The sequence below is a fragment of the Mastomys coucha genome, unplaced genomic scaffold, assembly GCF_008632895.1.
Source record: "Mastomys coucha isolate ucsf_1 unplaced genomic scaffold, UCSF_Mcou_1 pScaffold6, whole genome shotgun sequence".
Classification (NCBI taxonomy): domain Eukaryota; kingdom Metazoa; phylum Chordata; class Mammalia; order Rodentia; family Muridae; genus Mastomys; species Mastomys coucha.
In genome coordinates this window covers 52,929,529-52,951,358 of record NW_022196912.1, presented here as the reverse complement: position 1 = coordinate 52,951,358, position 21,830 = coordinate 52,929,529, and the positions used below count along the sequence as shown (strand labels likewise).

The window sequence follows — 21,830 nt, the reverse complement described above, 5'->3', positions numbered from 1 at the left end:
ACCTTTGTGATAGAAGAAAACAATTTCTATGTCCTATGGCTTATAAACAATGTGGAACATACTGTTGAGCTTTGAGAAATAAATAAACCTTTCCTTCCTTAAGCTTATATCAAATACTTCCTGACAGTAACAGGGAAAATAATGAGCACAAAAGTCTATACTGAGGAGCTGGGCTGCTGCAGTGATTAACTGGTTGGAGAGGGTAGTGTGAAAGAGATGGAATGCAGCTTTAGAAAAGCTCTATTCTTATTCTGTAAGCAGGGCTTAGTGTGCCATTCCACTGGGGACTGGGAGATCAGGACGCCAGGTCAGAAGCTCAGATAATGAGGTTTCAGAAGAGAATCAGGACTCTCTCAAACTGTATCAGAAATCATCTGAACTATACTTCAGCATATATTCCAGGGCTTCATTCTGCATATGTTCTGAGAATTGACTGAGGCAGAAATCACTAGTAATGGACTGACTCCTGAGGTAGAGAAAAGTCTCAAGACAGAATAGCCATAAGGCTGTAATGTGGCTACTGCCTACTGCTGTCACTCAAGTCAACAATGTCAGAAAAAAACAAAAACAAAAACAAAAATGTAGTACAGAAAGATATTTTAAAGATGTAAAGGTTGGCCAGGAAGTATCTGTGAGTGAGATCCAGGCAGGAAAAGTTAAGAAACAACTACAATTGTTAAAGAGATTAGTGTCTTACAGATATAGGAAAGATCCTAAGGACACATGATCCTACCATCCAGGGTTATATCTTATGGAAATACAAATTAATCTACAAGCCCTAAAGTGACTGGGTTCATCGCTTAGAAACAACTTTCTGGAAAGCATTTCCATTTGTCAGCCAATGCAGTGGCCAATGCAGATGTGGTCTAAGGAAACCAGGCTTCTCTGCAGATATAAGGTACACATTCGTATAACCACCACCCACAATAAGATAATAAATTGCAAACACCATGGAAGCTTTATCTGTGTTTTTCAAGCAGCAAATACTAATCCATATTATAATTTTGTTTGTTTTGAAATAGATCTCATTATGTAACCTAGACTGGCCTAGAATTCTTCATGTAGGCCAGATGGAGATACATCCTCCATCTCAGGCTCCCATCTGCTAGTGAGTAACTAGGAATTAGTAGACATCCTGGTAGGCAGCTTAGCTAGGTAATAAAGGTAGCCAACTTCTGAGATGGCCAGCTTCTTCCTCGTCCTGACCTGAGGCAGTCTGACATAAGCCTGACGGCTTAAAGCAAAGGCCCTACAGATCTTTGTCTCCCAGCTTCAGGCCCAAGGCTGATGACTGACTCAGCAAGTGTAAAGCCTGATCAGGGCGTGTTACATAAAAGAAGGAGGCCAGTCAACCTTACTGTATTTCTTTAAACTGACCAACCCAAAAATTAAAAGAGAACCATCCTTTAGAGACTTCAAAATTCCAGACCCCAGAGGAGCCTGGATGTTTGGACTGCCAAGTACCCACTCAGAGTCTTTTTCACTGTGTGTGATCTGTGTGCCTGTGTTTCTACCCCAACCCCCAATAAACAGCTCCAACTGGCGACTCTTCCTGCTGTGCTTTCTCCACTACTTCTCCTTGTGATGAAGACTTTCCCTGTCTTTTCACTTTTAACGGGTAGGAATATTGCAATCAAATGTCATAGACTGTACCACTGGGATCACAGGGAACCAGCCACAACTCCAGGGAAGGATCTTTACCTCTCCAGTTATACTAGACATATAGTCAAAGGAGCACCCACAGTATAGACATGGGGCCATCCCTAACGGAGTAGAGACATGCAGAGAGATACTTTTAGTTTAAGGATTATTCGATTTTAACACTCTGAATTTCCAACTATGCTTTCTGATACAGAGATAGAGAAAATTAATATTCTGAGAATAAATGCTTTTGCCTAAAAGATCTCTGTCCTCTAAACAGAAGAAAATGCTACCTAATGTGAGACAAGTGAAGGACAATCATACAAAGCAGAGAGCCAGCATCCATTAAGCTTACTAAAAAAAATGACAACAAAGTTGTACTTACATACGTTTGTTTCCTCTTATAGAACATGTTAATACACATGGAATGTATTATCATTCATTTTACGGAAAATAACTACACACTAAGTGTTTTACTTTTGCTTTCTGTATGAGAAGATGGCATTTGAATTTTGAAATTGTTGAAACCTTTTTTTCAGTTAACTTAATCTAAATAATTATCTGAATTGGAATTAGAAGTGTTTGGCTTGCAAGATTTTCTTATTGATGTGTATTTCTAGATCCCCTAAAACTATTTTAAGACTTTCTGTTACTATTGTGCATAAATTTTCAAATCAGCTATCACATTGAGGGCTAACATATTTAACTACATAATTTATTTTTTCCTACTAGCTTTCCATTACAAACCACAAGTCTTTGAACTTGTGATTAGGTTCCATACCCTGAGGGTTTTGAATGTTTTTCCAGAAGGCTTTCAATTTATTTTATGCCTGCCTGTTCCACTGGATTCAGTTCAAATTTTTCTAATATGAAGCATATTTTCAAGTGCCTTGATTCACATTTTAATGATTTTTTTGAAAATTTTATCACTCTTAATTAAGGGTATTCACAAGAAACATTTTAATTTTTTTATATTTGGTAATATTTTGAGTTTTTTCAACTTCATAGGCAAAGTAATTTTGCAAATTTTACAAACTAGAACATCTAAATAGAACTGTGTGATATAAGAAGGTTTCTTAAATTGAATGATACAACACTCAAAGATAGCGCTTATTAACCAAAATATGAATAAATCACAAGTATACTTATTCTAAGAGGAAAAATAGTGCTTTGCATTAAAATACAAATAGTTTACCACATTTTTATCCTTAATCATGTTTGATTTGGGAGTATCCTCTTATATTTATAGTAAGGAAGTGATGTCAGGGGCTGACTAATTATTTTCAAAGACATTGGCTGTTTCCACAATATATATATAACGTTTTTAGCTTGCATATTTACTACAAATTGTTCCAAAGAATTAACACCCATACCTCAGTTAAATGTGTGAATTCAAAATGCTCATATATATACATATAAGTACATATATCTGTGTGTTTACATATGAAATATGTAATATATACTATATTTTTCAGTGGTTATAAGCATAGCAGTGGGCCACATTCCTCCTCCTTCCATCATCTTTGCTAAGAAAGGATGTATGGTCCACTGAACAGCTCCACACCACAGTTATTCACCCTGATTTCATGTCCTGTCTTTCCATTTCCCACTGACTGTTTAAGATCATTCCCTGTTCTTTCTTTTCCTTTCTTCCTTCCTTCCTTCCTTCCTTCCTTCCTTCCTTCCTTCCTTCCTTCCTTCTTTTCTTCCTGCTCCCTCAACCTAAACATCCTCTGAAATTCTTGCTGGTGCCTTTCATAAGGCAGTATTTCAATACTAGTATCTTTCTGCGCTTGGCTTCAGAATTTTGGCATGTCTCATTGCTCCTCAGATCCCACATATTCTGTTTACCTCCACTGTCCTTAAGGCTCACCCATCTCTACAGAAGTACAAGCCTAACCCTTTCCAAGTTTTCCATTTCTTTTTTTGTCTCATAACAAAACATTTTTTTGGAAGGTACAGTTAGGAATCCCTAATGCAAATTCAGTGAACCAGCACAGAGAGAAGGCTTTGCATGAGATGAGAAATCTTGGTAAACTATGGGAACAGTCAAGTGCAGTATAGTCAATACGTAGCTGATTGCATTTTCATTTGTAATGTGGAGGCACTGCCAAGAAATTGAATCATGCTGAATATGATGGCAGATGTTCCCTAGAATTTTATGCTGCTTCAGAACTCTCCAGAATGACCTCTGATGATTGGGATATGAAGTTTGATATTATATATAATTACTTACAGCTTAACAATAGATGGGAACCCATTAAAAAACAATGCTAAAGCTATCATTTTATAAGGGGGATACCATTATAATCAGGGGGAAAATGTATCTGCAATAATTTTATTTATAATGGTTTCATTTTGTTTGTGCTGCAATTTCAAATTAAATCTTCATTAGCATTTAACATCCTATATAGGATGTATTATTTTATGGATTTGTTTATTCATTCCATAAATATTTAACAAGTACTTCTTGGTACTAAACACACTTCATCATCAAGCACAAAATGCATAATTTGTAACTTACCATGAGCCATGCGGTGGAACCAATAGTAGCCAAAGTCAACTCCTAAGAAAGTTAAATACCACGTCCATGGAGAATCCCAAGGCAATTCCAAAAGTCTGTAGTTCTCCCAGATATAAATATAACTGGTCACTTCAAGGCTCCTGAAGAACAGACTGGAAAATAAAGTCCACAAGGACGATTATAATATTTTGTATGGCCATTGTGATAAAACAGCCAAGGTGGTGTTTAACATGGATATATTCATATAGAAAAACAGCACACATGGCCATCCCATTGTGCTTCTTCCTGATCTGTCTGGCCTCCCTATCACAGCATCACCTGCTCCCCTGCTATGTTCTTTTGTTTGACAGGCATCTGCATAGCAGTTATTTGCACTCTAAACTTCATGGAACTTAGGAGATTTTTGAGTCGCTAAAAAACCAGATTTTATGGAACATATCATACATAATAAATCTTGCTAAACTGCTCCTTAGTTCCCGATATTGTCATTTTTAATTGTAATGAAAAACGCAGCAAGGATGGCATATAATTGAAGAATGAAAGGTTGAAAACTATACAGGGAATGGTTCCTAAGGAGCCTGAGAACAACTTGTCATTAAATAGGAGCATTCATAAAATGTGTATTAACCTAAAGCGACTTCTTCTGCTCTCTCCTCCATACCTTCATTTCTTATCCCTCTGCACATGCTATAGTTGCACTATAATGTTACACTTTAGGCATACACCTGTCTAGGCACACATCTAAGAGAAGCATAAGGTTGGGCTTTTAGGATAGTAGCAAATAGTTTTCTACCAGAAATGAGACATATTAATCTACTTAAACTGAGCAAGTTTTATGAAGAAAAAGAAACAGAGCTAGAGAGATTGTTCAGTTCTGAACATTTGCAGAGGACTTAAGCTCAGTTCCCAGCACTTACATTAAGTGATTTACAATCTCCTGCAATACTCAAGCTTCTAGCAATCTGACACCCTCTTCTGGCCTCTACAGGCACCATGCAGACATATGTTACAAGCATGCAAACACGCACATATACATAAAAAATGGAAATAAAATATATATTTTTTTGAATCTAGAAACTAAACTCTGTATCCCTGCCTATTTTACCTTATGTCTATAAATTTTTATTTCAAAACCATAAATATTTACTTGATTTTATGTACTATATTTCATTGTGAACTATCTGTGATAAAGATCATATGCAAAAAATTATTTAACAATTTCATACATCTGATTAAGTTTACTTCTTAGTCTAACTTTGACATCAAGTTGTGAATCATTTATCAATCCAAATCATTCTGATGTATCTAGAGATGCATATGTAGTTCCACACTGGGCAAGATGCCATGATGCAGGGATTCCTACAGTATTTCAGAAACATGAGGAATTGGAAGTACAGAACCTGCCTTCTAAACATTTATTAAGGGTAATTTTCAAAGGATGATTTAAAACAAGTTCATTTGAAAGGTGGCCATCTTGGACAGTAAATGACATGTTTAGACCAGGGCATCTCAATAATGCCCCCCCTCCTTTTTTATAAGAAATTTTCTATATTTACATTTCAAATGATATCTCCTTTCCTGGTTTCCCCTCCAGAAAAAAAAATGTTCCCTCCCAGCTGCCCCAGCTCACCAATCCACCCTCTCCCACATCCTCACTCTCCCATTCCCCTACACTGGGGCATAGAACCTTTATAGGACCCAGAGCAAGGGCCTCTCTTCCTGTTGATGACTGACTAGGCAATCCTCTGCTATACATATGCTGCTAGAGCCATGAGTCCCACCATGTGTACTCTTTGGTTGGTGGTTGAGTTCCTGGGAGCTCTGAGGGTACTAGTTAATTCATATTGTTGTTCTTTTGAAACAGGATGATTCATTTTGTAGGGGATTGTTTTTGAACAAACCTTAAACTATAATATAAAATTTTAAAATCAGTCTCTAATTCCCAGTAAAAGGGTATCAACTGCATAAGGTTTCCTTTTGGGTTAAAGATATGAAAAAACTCAGGGTTTATTTTTTTGTTTTTTGTTCTTTGCTTTTTGTATTTTGTTTTTTATGGTCCAAGCTACTAACTTCTCCAACAGACAGATTTTAACCATGAAGTTGCTGCCACATTGGGCCAGATGACTCCTTATTGGGAAAGATTTACTACATCTAATGAAACTGTAGAAAAACACCCTCCTTCTCTTTCAATCCAACAGCACCACTCCCTGTATCAGCTGTGATAACCAAATATGTCTCCAGACACTGTCAAATGTTTTCTGATGATCATATGTGTCCCAAGTTACTAATCACTGCTTAAAGCAATTAGAAACAAAAGTATTAAAACCAAGAAAATTCAACAAAAGCTGCCATACTCTAAAGATTGTTAGGTAAGCCTTGGCACATATTATCAGCTTAGACTTCTCTACATACTTATCAGTCATTTGATAAATTCGTACTGGGAGTTCTTAAATCTCAGGGACAGCAGAGGGCCCAAGGGCATATTGTTGAACATGGACCATAATAACCTGATCTTCCTGTTTTCCTTGCCAAGACCTCAATCAAAGACGGCCTCTATAAAACTTTGGTTTGTGAAACGAAGAGAGCCTGCCGGCTAAAATCAAGTGCTGCTTATTTCCTGTACCAGTGTCAGGTATTGAACAAACATCTAATGTATCACTCTGTCAAATGAGTGATTAGAGTTGACATAAGTCAAGCTAAGATATGCCTGATACATAGTGGCAGCCCTTTCCCATTTTCTCACTTTTGCAAGAAACTAACTTTTCTTCAAGGAAAACAGAGTGGTAATGCTGTAGGAGTTGTATTTGGTATTTGCTGCTTTGTATCCACAAGATGAACAAGATCCTGTTCTGTTATACATGTGAAAGAACAGCCATTCAATGCCCACAACTGAACAAATTTGTCTAGGTGATACAGCTGGGAAATAATTATCAGATTCTGGAAAGCCCTTGATAGCAGGAAATATAACCTACATTTGCAAAATGGTTCCCAACAGACCCAGAATCATAAACCAGAACTCCTTCCTCTTTCTGTTTCTAGTTCCTCTGTCCCTATCCCTAAAGACCTAGCATATGGCTCTGCATTTTGGAATTTTAACTTGAGCTTTCTAAATCCCATTCAGTGGGAACAGACAGACAAACTTGTATGTATAGATGCAAGGGTCATGCTTGGTCACATGGAGATGAACTGGTAAAAATCACAAGGTCTTACTTAAACATATTCATCCTTCTCACGTGGAGTATGTATATGAGATAAAGAAAATGATCCGAGTACCAAGAGACATTAGGACCTGCTACACAGTGTGACCTTTCTGAAAAAAAGGCTTATTTTTTGTTTTTACAACACAAATTTTTTCACAAACTCTACTAAAATAGTGGCTTTCTAAGGCTAGGAGTACACGATAAAATTTAGTCCAGTATGGAAAGACTGAAGCAACTCACACAAGTTACCCTTCAACCTCTACAGGCACATGATGGCACACCAGCATGCATGCACACACACATAAATGTAAATATATATACATATATATATATATATATATTTGAGTGATAGACATATTTTTTCTGAGAAGTTAACTATATATTTCTTTCCAAACCTTTGGCAAGTCACCTCAGAACTTGAGCTGTCTGTCTGAAGAGCTCCCACCACTTTTGCTCCATCTAGTGGAATATTGTCTTTTTAATATCTCAGCAGTAAGAAGAGAAATGATTCAACTTCTACTTTTTATAAACAGACACACCCATTTTGCTACTTCTTACTATAAAATTGCATTACATTTATAAAATGATGACCTCATTTCTTTAAAACAACCATTAAGCCATAAATGTATTTGTTATATTCTTTACAAGAAAATATGTAACTGTATTATTGCCAAGTGTGTAAATCCTGCCTGGGAACCCATGGATTAAAAAAAAGAATAATGTCATAGCAGTGACAGATTTTCTTTATTCTACAGCCCCACCCTAAGGACTTGAAAATATTTCAACAAAGTTTAATTTCCTCCTTTTATTTTTTTTTTAAACTGAACTGTTTTGGTCAGGAGTGGAAAATTCCACTGAAGGCATAGAGGCAGTAAAATTCTGCATACGTATGCTTGAACATTATGAGACCAGTGCCATAGTAAAAGCTAGCCATGACCCATAAGTGTTAAGAGTAGAGTGTCCTCAACTTATTTGAAAGTCTACCTAGCTAAATTATCTCTCAAACCTAGTGCAATTTGATTTATAATCTACTCTTTCAACAGAATAACTGAAGTCCTGAGAAACAACATACTACAGATATTTTTATCAGGAATCAAGCTTCTCTTGGGAGGATGCAGTTTATGGAAACAGTAACTCTGGGAGGAAGTAACAAATTGATTTCTGGGTTTCTGATGAAGGATTGGAAATTCAATTCTGCTTAAGCAAGCAAAGGGGGAAGTGACATTCCCACTTCATTAACATGTAAGTCAGTAGTACAATATTTTGCAAATTATGCTTTTTAAAAGTAGATTTGGCACACATTTCATTGAATAAAGTTCAACTTATATATATATACACATATACATATGCATATATATGTATATGTATATATGCACATAATTGGCAGAAAAGCAATTCATCCATAAGATACTTCTTGTTAGTTATGATCAATAGAAAAATCCTTTTACCACTCCAGTTCTGGATTCTGGTTAGAAGGCTTCCTACTGTGTTTCAAAAGAGCAAATGAATCCAGGATGTCCTAGAATCTGGTGTGAGGCAGATGGACTTTTATTATCGATGAAGGCCTGGCCAACAGGCTTGTAAATAAGATAAAGTCCCGTCTATGGTTAATACTTTCCATTAGATAACATAAAGATGTTAAATGTGTAGCACATATCTTTCCTGTGGATACAGTAAGGAAGCTAATACTTTTACAGAGACTTCAAATTGTATGTAATTATGACATCGGGATGGTCAAATAAAATTATTTTTCCTAAAGTCTGTGGAGAGCACTTCTATTGCAAGAATGCAGAACTAGAAAGTTGTGTTCACCATCTTCTCTTAATTTGTTAGAAGCTTTTTAGAGTTACTATCTGAGGCACAGTTCTCCAGTAGTGGATTAGCTAATAGCATAGTACTGTTTTTCTTGAAATTATATACTTTAAGGATGGGCAAGCCCTTGTTGCTCGTAGAGAAAATGAACTGCATTCCTTGGAGTGGCAAGGACACATGCCGTGTTAATATAACCCTCAGCTGCTTATGATTTGCACAAGGATTCATTTGAATGCTACAACTTCAAATGAAATATTACTGTAAGTTGATGTCAATTTACTTTTCAATGTCTTTTTCTTCCTTTCTTTTTTATTTTCTGTATGGAAACTGAGTTGAGTTAATCTAGAGAATTGGCTTAACTTTTCTCTTTATACTTTCATGTAAAACAGTGAAGTAAAAGAAAATACATATAAGTGTAACTTCCAGGTTGTTTTCTTTGCTTAGGATGTTTCAGAAAAACTACATTGAAAACTGAGAAACATTTTTAATTGCCATTGTTTTATGATTTAAATCTCATTTTAATACTTGTAAAGTATATAAAACCAATTTGCGACTCTAAATAAAAATATAGCTGCAGAAAATACTGTATAAATTCAAGTTAATAACAGTGTACCTTCCTTCAAAGAGAACCAGATTTAAATATTTTAGAAGAGTTTTGAAAGGAACTTTACCTTGTATTCCTGAAGGACTGGCTTGGGTTGATATTTTGACCTGGCTTGGGTTGATATTTTGTCTGTCTGCTTCTTTCTAAATCTCTCCCCCTCCCCCTCTCTCTCTCTAGTTTTGTCCTTCCCTGCTCTTGCCTCATACGAAATCCTTCTCACTTGTCACTGCCATTTCCTTGTTATCCAATGTCAAGTGTGCACATGTGTCTATGTGTGTGCATGTGTGTCTCTACTTTTTGAGGTATGATTTTGTAAAGAAGTATATTTGGAATTTTGGTTTTTTGTTCTAACTTCATAGTTTTGTAAGTCATATTACAAAGAAGAAACACCGTAATAGTTAAATGCTAGAAGGAGAGAGTGTAACTTTACTTAAAGCCATATCAGACTTTGAAAGTTTAAAGACAGCCAAAACATGAGGGTGAATTCGACAGGATATTTCTCAAAATTATTGAAAAACAAAACAATAAATACAAAATGTTCCATTCCAAGTCACTAAAATTCATGATCCGTAATTGCACCTGCACATACAGTACTTCCTAGTTATTAAATGATTTTCACAGCTGAAAAATCAACTGATTTCCAAGAATTCTTAGTACATTACATTCTCAAAGTGAGCTACAGAAAACAACTGTATTATCTTCAATAAATAAATCTATATCTAAATCTTCATACCTAAGAGTGTATATATGGAAAGGGAGCTCATGTTCATTTTCGACACATGAATTCACGTGGTAGAAGAATTGATCAATAAACTCAATTGTTATTTTAGGCAATCTGGGTCTTATTGAGAGTAATTACCTTCCACTGATTCTAACTGTAGTATGCAACCACATCTGTGATTACTCAGCTCATTATTTTATGACTATAAACCTAATGACCCAGTTTACTCAAAGTAACACATTGATATGTATTTTTAAGGTTTATTTTCTACCCAAACATGTTATGATTTATACCAGGTTAACGCACCTTTTCCTTGGATATATTTCATGTTAAATGTCATTTTTTAGTTTGCCTGGATTTCCCACTGTATGGTTCCAAGAAACATTCCAAAGTGATGAGCTGTACTCAGCAGTGAAGCTCCACAAACAGTAAAAAGAAGCAGGGTTGGGAGGCTATAATGAGCATGCTTTGCCCCAGCTCAAAGCTCAGCTCCTTTGGGGACTTTCCTCTTGGTTCTGCTTCTTTGGTTAATCCTGTTATACTGAAGTTTCCTTCTGTCTGCCTGGTGGGCTTGCCTCCTGTACCACTCAATTCACTTTATGACATAGGTCATTTAGTGATGGTTTGACCTATATTTGTCCAGTTTTATCATTAACATGGCAGTATAAAAGATATTATTTTAGAGCATTAGTTTTGTACCAGACATCATTCCTTGGAGTACGAACTAAAACTCTGACACGAGCAAAACTCTTCTTGATTTCAGGGCCCATGCAAGTTGGGGATTGCTGACACAAAGAGAAGAACCTTCAACCCTATCTAAAATTGTTATGTGTCTGGAGTTAGCATAAGAGTCAGGGCATGGATCAAAGGTGCCCCAACTCAGCCCCTGGAAACAGATGAGCTTTCCTGAAGTTATGCCTATTCATAGACCTACAAAGGATCTGGAGACAGACACATTAATAGCTTTCCAATCCAACAGAGAGTGTCTCAGAGATGTGTCATGACAGGATAAAGATGACAAAAGGATAGACAAAAACAAAAACCAAAAAAAATCTAATCCTTGTGTGCACAGAATTTTACTTCAAGTCCAGAAAACTGTAGAAGTAGGGTATGGCTTCCTCCTGGTCTCTATAATATAAACATTTGGGTACTAATGATAATTGGTCATATATTATACATTGGGAAATATCTGAGTCCTAGAGAGATATTTGTGGAAATTTGGCTAGAACAAAGCCTAATTTCAAACAGGTACTTGTACAAAAGCCCAGAGTAAGGTCTCCTGTAAGGCAGGTGAAACAGTCACTTTGGTTAAAATAATATAAGAAGATACCAGGGAAACTCAGAAATTAAGATTAGGGAAGTTGAGCATTCTCTATTAAAAATTAAAAACAAAAAATCAGGGCTGAAAAAATAAGATAATTTTGAATAAGAATAGTTCCTTAACTTTTAGGAATTTATAGGGAAACATGTAAAATACTCACTTAAAGTTCCCTCTTCTTTATACTGGGAAAGACTTGGATTTCTTTATCTTATATTCTATACTCTGATACTCACCTTGGAAGCCGAGACACAACACCAGCTGACACAGATGTAAGAGCATCGTCCAAATGACCTGATGGTTTCCCTTTAAGAATCCAGCTGATGACTAGTTCAAGCAGAATCAAGAAGATGAAAAATGGAGTCGCCTAGACAGGAGATTAAATAGAAGAGATGCTACTCTGCTCCATATGAAGTCCTCCAAAATTTCTAATCAGTCCTCTGATATCTGGGAAGGATACACCTTTCTGGAGTACCTACATTTATACTACTGGGTTATTTCCAAGCCAATGAGCAAGACAATTTGCGTATTTTAGTCATATTCTAAAGATATTTTCAAAACGTGCCATCCAATTTATAAATGAAATAAAAGCGTAAGTACAAATTTTACTATTATGCCAAAAACATAAGTAAAATCATAAAGGAGATGCTTCAAGTTCAAGAAAATATATTTAAAATTAGTTAAGCATGTAAAAACTTATCTTTTGACCCTGAACAAGTTAGAGTCACTCTAAAAGAACCTCCATAAAATACCTTCAGTTGGAGTTTTTACAAACTAGACAGTCTAGAACTACTTCTGTGTATGACACAAAAGTAGTAGAAACATTTGAGATTCTTAGCAAATAAGGTAATTTCCTAAGATTGTATCAGCACCAACATTCCATTCTTTCAGCTTTAATTCTTATGGTTTTATAATAATGAGAATTTAACCATCAATCACTGATTAGGTTTAACACTATAATCTAAATAATAACTTATTATTATTAATTATTATTATATTATATATTACATATATATATATTAAATAATATAACTAAATAATAATAATTTTTGAAGACAGGATTGGTACATCTTTCTTCAGTAAACAAAATAGCAGTATCAAGTCTCAAAATCATTATGAGCTTCAATCATGTGGACCCTAATAATGAGGTGGAAGTTTTCTCACTGAGCTTTCAAGACCTTGCTCCATGATGTCATAGTTTCCCTATTTCTGGTCTGAACTAGTAAGTGTTGTAGGAACAACTTGACAGGGTGGGGAACATTATTGCTTAGGCTCTAATTCTGGATATTTCCACTTCCAATCATGGCCAAGCAACAGAAGTGAAAAAGGCCTCAAAGGCTTAAAATGATAGAAAAAAAAATGGTTCAAGTTCAAACTTCGGAAGTTAGAGTTTTACTGAGCCAAGCTGCATAGCCTTTATTCTGCAGACTGACTCTACCAAATTAAAGAGGAAATACCTGGAGCTGGTAGAAAAGTTAAACAGTTTCAAACAAATTTGTTGCAATGTTTACTGTTGTGGTATAACTATTCAACATTGCTTTCAATGCCAACATGTTCAAAAACTTTGAATTTTTTTTTCATATTCTAGAGTGATTTACAGGGAATTTACAAGCAAAGATGTAGATATTGTACAGAAGTTTAATTCACTTGAAAATTGTACTTTTGCTTTATGACTGTGAGAAATTGGTGTTTTATGAGGCTGTAATAATTTGAAGTAGAAAATTGAACAAATCTTAAGGATATGTTGAGTTTATATAGTAATAAAAGAGCAAAAGAGCCCCTTCCAAGACAGTCTCACCTTTTTAACGTAATCGGGCACCTCTTCAACAGTTTGGAAGGCAGTTTCACTGGGCTTCATCATGTAAAATAAAGTTCGCATACCCTGGGAAACTGAAACATTGTCTTGGGCTTCTGGGCTCCTCATTTCTGTTCCTGTCTGATTCCCAGCTGAAGATATTTGTGGTTCTGTGGCAGAAGTGCAAAACTGAACAAAGAAAAAGAACTGTGAGGCACAGAGCGAGCCTTGTCAGAGAAGAGCTGAGAACAAAGACCCACAGAGACCTCAGCCAACAGCGGAGTTTGTGTGCAAGGGCGAAGAACACTAGCAGCAAGAGTAGGTTCAGAGTTCAGTGGAGATTCCCCAGGAAGAGGAAGTAGGGGAACAAGGAAGACCCACAGAAACAAGCAAGCAATGCAGCTTGCCTATTGCTTAAGTAACTTGTCAACAACTAAAAAGAGAAGTAAAGAAAAACAAATAAATCATATGCAACTGAGCCTTAGAAAGTGAAAGAGGAATAAAAGCAAACAAACCAGTTTTAGAACAGGTGAAAGTTCACTCTGATAAAGTGGTAGAAGTCCAAAAGTCAGACTACATGAGGAAAATTAAATTTTCTCTAAAAGGCACAATGCCTTTGAATTTGTTGTTTCTTAACAGAACCCTATCTTAGACGTAATGGGCAGTCTGTGTAATAATTAGTCGCCTCTCCAAAGTAGAACCTGGCTTCTTACCCCCTACGCATTTCTACTCAGTAACTAAATTTCTGGATGTTTTGCAAACCAGTTCAGAGCCACTTGGTTGATTGCATAATCTAGCTGTTCAGTGAAAACTTACATTTCTCCATCCTTCTTGGCCTTGAAGAAACTCCCTAAGAAACTCTTCAGAGGTTGTCGTGAGACCTCCCCTGTGGCTTACAAAATGAGCTAAAGTCACTGTACCATTTTGGAGGTCTAGAAGGCACTTATTTGATTGCAGTGGCAGGGAATGTGTACTTCTTGCCTGAATAGCCTGAAATTGGTATGGAATATTATGGTTATATTGAAAGGAGTGTTGCGTGAAACCTGACATCACTTTTCTTGTTGCTGTGACAAAGTGCCTGACTTAAGGAAAGAATATGGATTGTCTTTGGTTCACAGTTTAAAGTACAGCCCAACCTGGAGGGACAGCCATTGTAGGGTGAATATGAAATGGATGGTTGTCGCATCCTCGTCCAGCAAGAAAGATGCAAGGACAAGAGCTCTTCCTTTTGCAGTTTATTTCAGGACCCTTTTACAATGCTTCTCCCTCCTGCTCTCTCCTGCTTGCTTCTCCTCCTGCTCTAATCTTAACGCCTTCTACCTCCTGCCTCTCTGGAGCTTACTTAAGCTCCGCCTCCTGGCCCACCCTCCGCTGTTGAGTACTCCCAAGCTTAGCCAATCCCAATGGGCCATGTAACAAAAGCAGATAGATCACCAGATGTAGAAGCAACAAATAGCAGTAGCTTAGCCAAATAAGGGCTTTGTTTAAGAGGCCTCTCGCTCGGGGCTCGGCTCTCCAAAGATGTTCATATTTTGTCTGAAGTCAGGATGCAGAGACAATCAAGAATCCTGACAATAAGCTGGCTTCCTCTTGTTTTACTTCTTAATTAAACCCGAGATTCATATCATGAGATAGTACCATCCACATTCCTTGTGAGTCTTTACCAGCAAACTCTGAGCGTGTCTCAGCAGGTATTTGGAAAGGAAATGAACTATGAAATGATGAGAATAAGACCCGGGCGGTGGTGGTGCACGCCTTTAATCCTAGCACTTGGGAAGCGTAAGAACTGGGTTCAGATTAGCTTTGTCAGACTTCTCTTTGTCAGTGAAGTCGGATGTCAGGCAAGTTATCCTCAATATATTTAAACATAATATAATTTGTAGGAAAGTTTCGTGGTGCAACACAATCCTCAGTGAACAAGGAGGTAATTACATCAAAACTTAACTCAAACTACATATCCTTTATTTCAAGAAGGTAGGACATAGAGATAGGTTACCTATACTAGTTTAATGACCTAAGGAAGGATCTCGCCTATATCCTTGTTGTCGTTAAAAATAACTTAGAGATCATTTGACTAATTAATAAACTCTGTTCCCAGTTGTGGGAGTTTCAGGGAGCATCTAGCTATATAGATAATGTAAGTGTCATCAAGACTATTAGCTATCTCTGTTCCAGGCTTGTGGGAGCTTGGGGAAGTCACTAGCTGTGCAGGTAATGTAAGGAACATTTGGATTACTGGCCACCTTCATTATTGATTGTGAGAGTTTGATATGGGCCAACACATTGCAGACCACCAGACTATTAATTATCTCCAATTCCCATCTTTTGGAAAACCAGAAAGGACAATCCTAGATATTTAACACTCTTGGTTTCTCTGAATTCGTAGATGCATGGACTTTTGTGCTTCCAGTATAAGCCTATCTGGGGAAACCTTCCTATACATACCCAGGGGTGTGTCTGTAAGGTTACTCCAAATTCAGTCAAGTTGACAGTAGATTAAGCACCAGAACCTCAGAAAGTTATAACACCAGGCATAGATACTAGAGGTAGCAGCATATAACACAAAGAAAACTGAGGAGATACAAGGTATATGTGCTTGTATAAAGTAGTTCTATAAAATGTGTATGTCTGTGTGTGTATGATCATGCTTTACTAAGCTGGGCAGGTTTTCTCTCGTCAGGAGGCTAATGTTTCTAAATGTCACCTGGTAATTTTCACTGAGACATTCACAGAGATGGTGATGACACATTCAAATCTTTCCTGATGTCTTAGTCACACTAAACCAATTTCATTTCAAAGTAAACCTTACAGCAGAATTGTTTGAAACACAGACCATACTCATTACCGATAAAAATTATACTTGGTATACCCATTTAACAAAAGTAATTATGTACAGCAACGTGTTCTTTCTGCCTTTTACATGACTATGAAATTACAAATGTGACACGTGACAAGATAAAAATACATGTAACATAATTATAAGTAAAGTGTAAAATGGCAACAGCCTTTTATCTCTTACTGTAGACACTCAGCATTGTCCTCAAAGCAGTAATCTCCCCTCTCACTGGGTATTTTGTCTCCTCATCCCTTCCTTTCCTACAAAAGAGAATTGTTATTGTTGTATATTAATTTAGAAATACACTTATGGTTTGTTTTTTGTAGTTTTGAGCATATTAGCTTCTTCTTGGAGTCAGCAACTTAATCAAGACCATTCTTCAATTCACTATGTAATTAAGTAGTGACACTTTGGTTTTATTGTTGTTTGTATCTTTTTTTCAAACAGCAAAGATGTGTGTGTGTGTGTGTGTGTGTGTGTGTGTGTGTGTGTGTATGCCCATGTGCACACATACACACGTGGGCACTCATGCACGATTGTATACTAGGCAAGCAAAATCGCCTTAGGTTTTAATATACAGGAAGCTGAATGCAAAAATTTATTTAGAGATAATGAAAGAAGTAAAAATACAAAGAATGGAATAAAAACCCTAGAGACAAGTATCATTAGAAAACTAGTAGTCTTCTTATTCTATAGGGATAACAGAGAGACTATTTTGTCAAAAATCAAGTTCTTCTACAACCCAGAAGAAGCTGAAACCATAAGAAAGTATAATCCTTAGAGTAAACTCAGTCTGTGCCAGAAACAATATCCAAGGGAGATAAAGAAAAGGAAAAAAAAATGCTTTCTCCGTAGTTTATTTTAGGCAGAGTTAAAAGGCAATTGAGATAGGAGTGCAGGCAGGAACTCTGCTGGGCATAGACCCATAAGATCAACAGAGGTGAAGAAAAAAGGAGAAAGGATTTGCAGAAAGTAACCTAACTAGCAAGGTGAACTTCAAACCTAGTACCAGTGCTATACTGATTACAGGCTGCATCCTACTCTGTACCTAGAGCAAACCATGCTCTGGAGAAGCAGCTCAGGATCAAAGCACTTTCTATTAGGTTTAATAAAGGGATACAGAAACAAATTCCAAGACAGAAATCTTTGCTTTCTACTTCCTGCCACATTTCCAGGTCCAACCTGTTCAAGTGATCCAAAGTAGCTTTTCATGACAAGGTTCTCTGCCACCCTATTTAGTCTTTAAACTCGGTCTAAGTATTAGACTGTAGACCTTGTCTGATAAAACTGTGTTAGTAGCATTGTCTTATTTAGGGATTGCTGTAAAGATACACCATGACCATAGCAACTCTTATAAAGGAAAACACATAATTGGACTGGCTTACCCTTCATACATTTAGTCCATTATTGTTTTTTTTTGGGGGGGGGCAGATATTTTCTTTATTTGCATTTCAAATTTTATTTCAAATTTTCAAACCCTTTCTTGGTTCCCCCCCCACACACAAACCCCTACCACTTCCCCCTTCTTCTATGAGGGTGTTCCCTACCCACCCACCCATTCCTGCCTCCCTACTCTTGAATTCCCCTACACTGGGGTCCAGCATTTACAGGACCAAAGGCCTCTCCTCCCATTGATTCCTGACAAGGCCATCTTCTGTTACATGTGCGGCTGTAGCCATAGGTCCCTTCATGGGTACTCCTAGATTGGTGGCTTAGTCCCTGGGAGCTTGGGGGGTGGGGGTCTGTTTGGTTGATATTCTTGTACTTCTTATGGGGTGGCAAACTCCTTCAGCTCCTTCGGTCCTTTCTCTAACTCTTCCATTAGGGACCCCATGCTTAGTCTAATGGTTGGCTGAGAGCATCCACCTCTGTATTTGTCAAACAATAGCAGAGCCTCTCAGGACAAAATTATATCAGGCTTCTATCAGCAAGCACTTCTTGCCATCCACAATAGTGTCTGGGTTTGCTGACTGTGTATGGGATGGATCCCAAGTGGGGTAGTCTCTGGATTTCCTTTGCTTCAGGCTCTGCTCTACACTTCGTCTCCATATTTGTTCCCCTGAGTATTTTGTCTTACTTTCTAAGAAGGTCTAAAGGACCCTCACTTTGGTAATCCTTCTTCTGGAGCTTCATGTGGTCTGTGAATTGGGTATTCTGAGCTTCTGTAAGGCAAAGGACAATGTAAATAGGACAAAACAGCAACCAGCAGATTGGGAAAAGATCTTTACTAATCATACATCTGATAGAAGGCTAATATAAAATATATACAAAGAACATAAGAAGTTAGACTCTAGAAAATCAAATAACTCTATTAAAAAATCTGATACAGAGCTGAACAAAGGAAATTGGACATAATACTACCAGAGGACGCAACTATATCACTTATACCACTCCTGGGCATATACCCAGAAGATGCTCCAACATGTAATAAGGACATATGCTCCACTATGTTCATAGCAGCCTTATTTATAATAGCCAGGAACTGGAAACCACCCAGATGTCTCTCAACAGAGGAATGGATGCAGAAAATGTGGTATATTTACACAATGGCATACTACTAAGCTATAGTCAATGAATTTATGAAATTCTTAGGGAAATGGATGAATCTGGAGAATATCATCCCAAGTGAGGTAACCCAATCACAAAAGAACACACATGGTATGCACTCTCTGATAAGTGGATATTAGCCCAGAAGTTTGGACTACCCAAAATACATTCCACAAACCACAAGAAACTCAAGAAAGACCAAAGTATGGATACTTCTTTCCTTCTTAGAAGGGGGAACAAAATACACATGGAAGGAGTTGCAAAGCCAAACTATGGAGCAGAGACTGAAGGAAGGACAATCCAGAGACTGCTCCACCTAGGAATCCTTCCCATATTCAATCATCAAACCCAGACATTATTGTGGATGCCAACAAGTGCTGGCTGACAGGAGCCTGATATAGCTGTCTCCTGAGAAGCTTTGACAGTATGTGACTAATACAGTAGAGGCTCACAGCCATCCATTGGACTGAGCAGAGGGTCCCCAATGAAGGAGCTAAAGAAAGGACCCAAGGAACTGAAGGTGTTTACAGCCCCTTAGGAGGAACAACAATATGAACTAACTAATACCCTCAGAGCTCCCAGAGACTAAACTACCAACCAAAGAATACACATGGTGGGACTCATGGTTCCAGCAGTATATGTATAGCAGAGAATGGCCTAGTTGGTCATCAATGGAAGGAGAGACCCTTGGTTCTGTGAAGATTCTATGCCCAGTGTAGGGGAATGCCAGGGCAAGGAAGCAGAAGAGGGTGGGTTGGTGAGCAGGGGGAGGGGGAAGGGAACAGCTTTTGTCTTTTTTTTTTTTTTCCAGAGGGGGAACTGGGAAAGGAGATATAATTTGAAATATATATAAAGAAAATATCTAATTAAAAAAAAGACTTTTCAACTGAGGAATATTGAATGGCTGAGAAGCACCTAAAGACATGCTCAACATCCTTAGTCATCAGGAAAATGCAAATCAAAATGACCTTGAGGTTCTGTCTCACACCAGTCAGAATGACGAAGATCAAAAACCTCAGGTGACTGTAGATGCTGGTGAGGTTGTGGAGAAAGAGGAACAAACTCCTCCATTGTTGGTGGGATTGCAAGCTGGCACAACCACTCTGCCAATCAGTTTGGCAGTTCTTCAGGAAATTGGACACAGTACTACCTGTGGACCCAGCTATAACACGCCTGGGCATAAACCCAAAAGATTCTCCAATGTATAACAAGGACACATGCTCTACTATGTTCATAGCAGCCTTATTTATAATAGCCAGAACCTGGAAACAACCCAGATGTCCCTCAACAGAGGAATGGATACAGAAAACGAGGTACATTTGCACAATGGTGTACTACTCAGCTATTAAAAGCAATGACTTTGTGAAAATCTTAGGCAAACGGATGGAACTAGAAAATATCATGCTGAGTGAGGTAATCCAATAACAAAAGAACATACATGGTATACACTTACTGATAAATGGATAGTCCACTAGCTTTATGGCAGGAAGCTTCATGTCATACAGGCACATAAGGTGCTGGCAAATACTTGGGAGTTTTATATTTGGATCCACAGACAGCAGGAAGAGGATTGAAACACACCAACACATTAAAGCCCACCCACTACTAACACTTCCTCTAACCAAAAAATACCTACTCCAACAAGGCCATGCCTCTAAGTGGTTCCACTCCCTATGATACAGAAGAAACACTTTTCTTCAACCATGACAAACATATTTCCACAATTATGAAAAATTCACATTAGCTATAGGTATTATAGAAGAAATGAAGAAGGTAATTTTGTAAAAGTATTACTATAACTGCGTTAGGTAGATTCCAATGGCACACATACTTAAGCATCTTACATTTGAGATCCTTTTCTAGTGTATTTTCCTTCCTGCTGAGATTACACTCTATGTGTGATTTGAGGCACAGCTTGTTAGAATTTAGAGGCCACAAGTTGTTTGAAAAACATAATCTCAAATTAAAAGGTGTTTGTTCCTCTGATAAGTCCTTTTGAAGACAGTGTGCTTGCTGTCAGTCAGGACACAATGTGTGCTAAATTTCTAATGTGCAATATGTAACTGCTTGAGACTTCTTTACTTAACAGCTACCATAACCCAGAGTGTTGTAAACACAAAAGAGTGGAAGTTTAGAATATGACAGTTACATGATCCAACCTAAGTGTAAAAACAGTCTTGTGTTCTCTGAATAAATGAACAGTAGATTTTTGAAGCAAAGATTAGCCACAAGGACACCTGGATAATTTTCTCTAAGATTAGTTCAGTAGGAGTGAAATTAGAAAGGTTCTTGTGGATCCATAATAATCAAATCACTGACAAGATAGGCAGAGACAATAAAAGGCAAAAACTGATTTGAATATTTGGCTTAATTCACTGAAAGAAGAGTGTTCTTTACTGATATGGGTACACTAAGAGATGTGAATAAAACATGAACTGCTATATACATCTTGACACATATAAATCTAAAGTTCAAAAATCAAAATAAAGAATCAGATATAAAAGAATAGCATAGAAAAGTCTGAAAGAATAGCTATAGACCAAAAATGGCTTTATTTGTAGTCATTTTAACTATGTTCATACAAATAAATAATTCCCATTTTAATCTGAAAGCTAGGGTTGTTGTTATGTTAAGTTTATTTTCCAGAGTAATTGTTTACAGATAAAATACTAATATCATGATATATAATTTCACAATGATTATAAATAATCTCATTGTAAAAGTCATTGAAAAAGTATTGGATTTGTGTTTCAATAAAGTATAGTAAACATTTAAATATTAAGAATTTGCCAATTCCTTTTCACAGAGAATGTGCTTTCAACATTCCTAGAA

The 21,830-nt window shown here is 37.1% G+C and overlaps 1 protein-coding gene across 4 annotated transcripts in view; it reads right to left on the bottom strand.

The window, feature by feature from the left end:
* Agmo (alkylglycerol monooxygenase) overlaps positions 1 to 14,146 on the bottom strand; it is a 329,966-nt gene extending 315,820 nt beyond the window's left edge. For 3 of the 4 annotated variants that reach the window (XM_031357454.1, XM_031357452.1, XM_031357450.1), the window contains exons 1-3: positions 13,619 to 14,028; positions 12,057 to 12,187; positions 4,166 to 4,317 (exon numbers count right to left, since the gene is read on the bottom strand). In XM_031357454.1, coding sequence (XP_031213314.1) covers positions 4,166 to 4,317; positions 12,057 to 12,187; positions 13,619 to 13,744 — 409 coding nt within the window. In that variant the 5' untranslated portion in view covers positions 13,745 to 14,028. Of the gene's footprint in view, positions 1 to 4,165; positions 4,318 to 12,056; positions 12,188 to 13,618 lie in introns of all 4 variants that reach the window. The other variant, XM_031357451.1, reaches the window with a different exon arrangement.
* Positions 14,147 to 21,830: the final 7,684 nt, after the last annotated feature.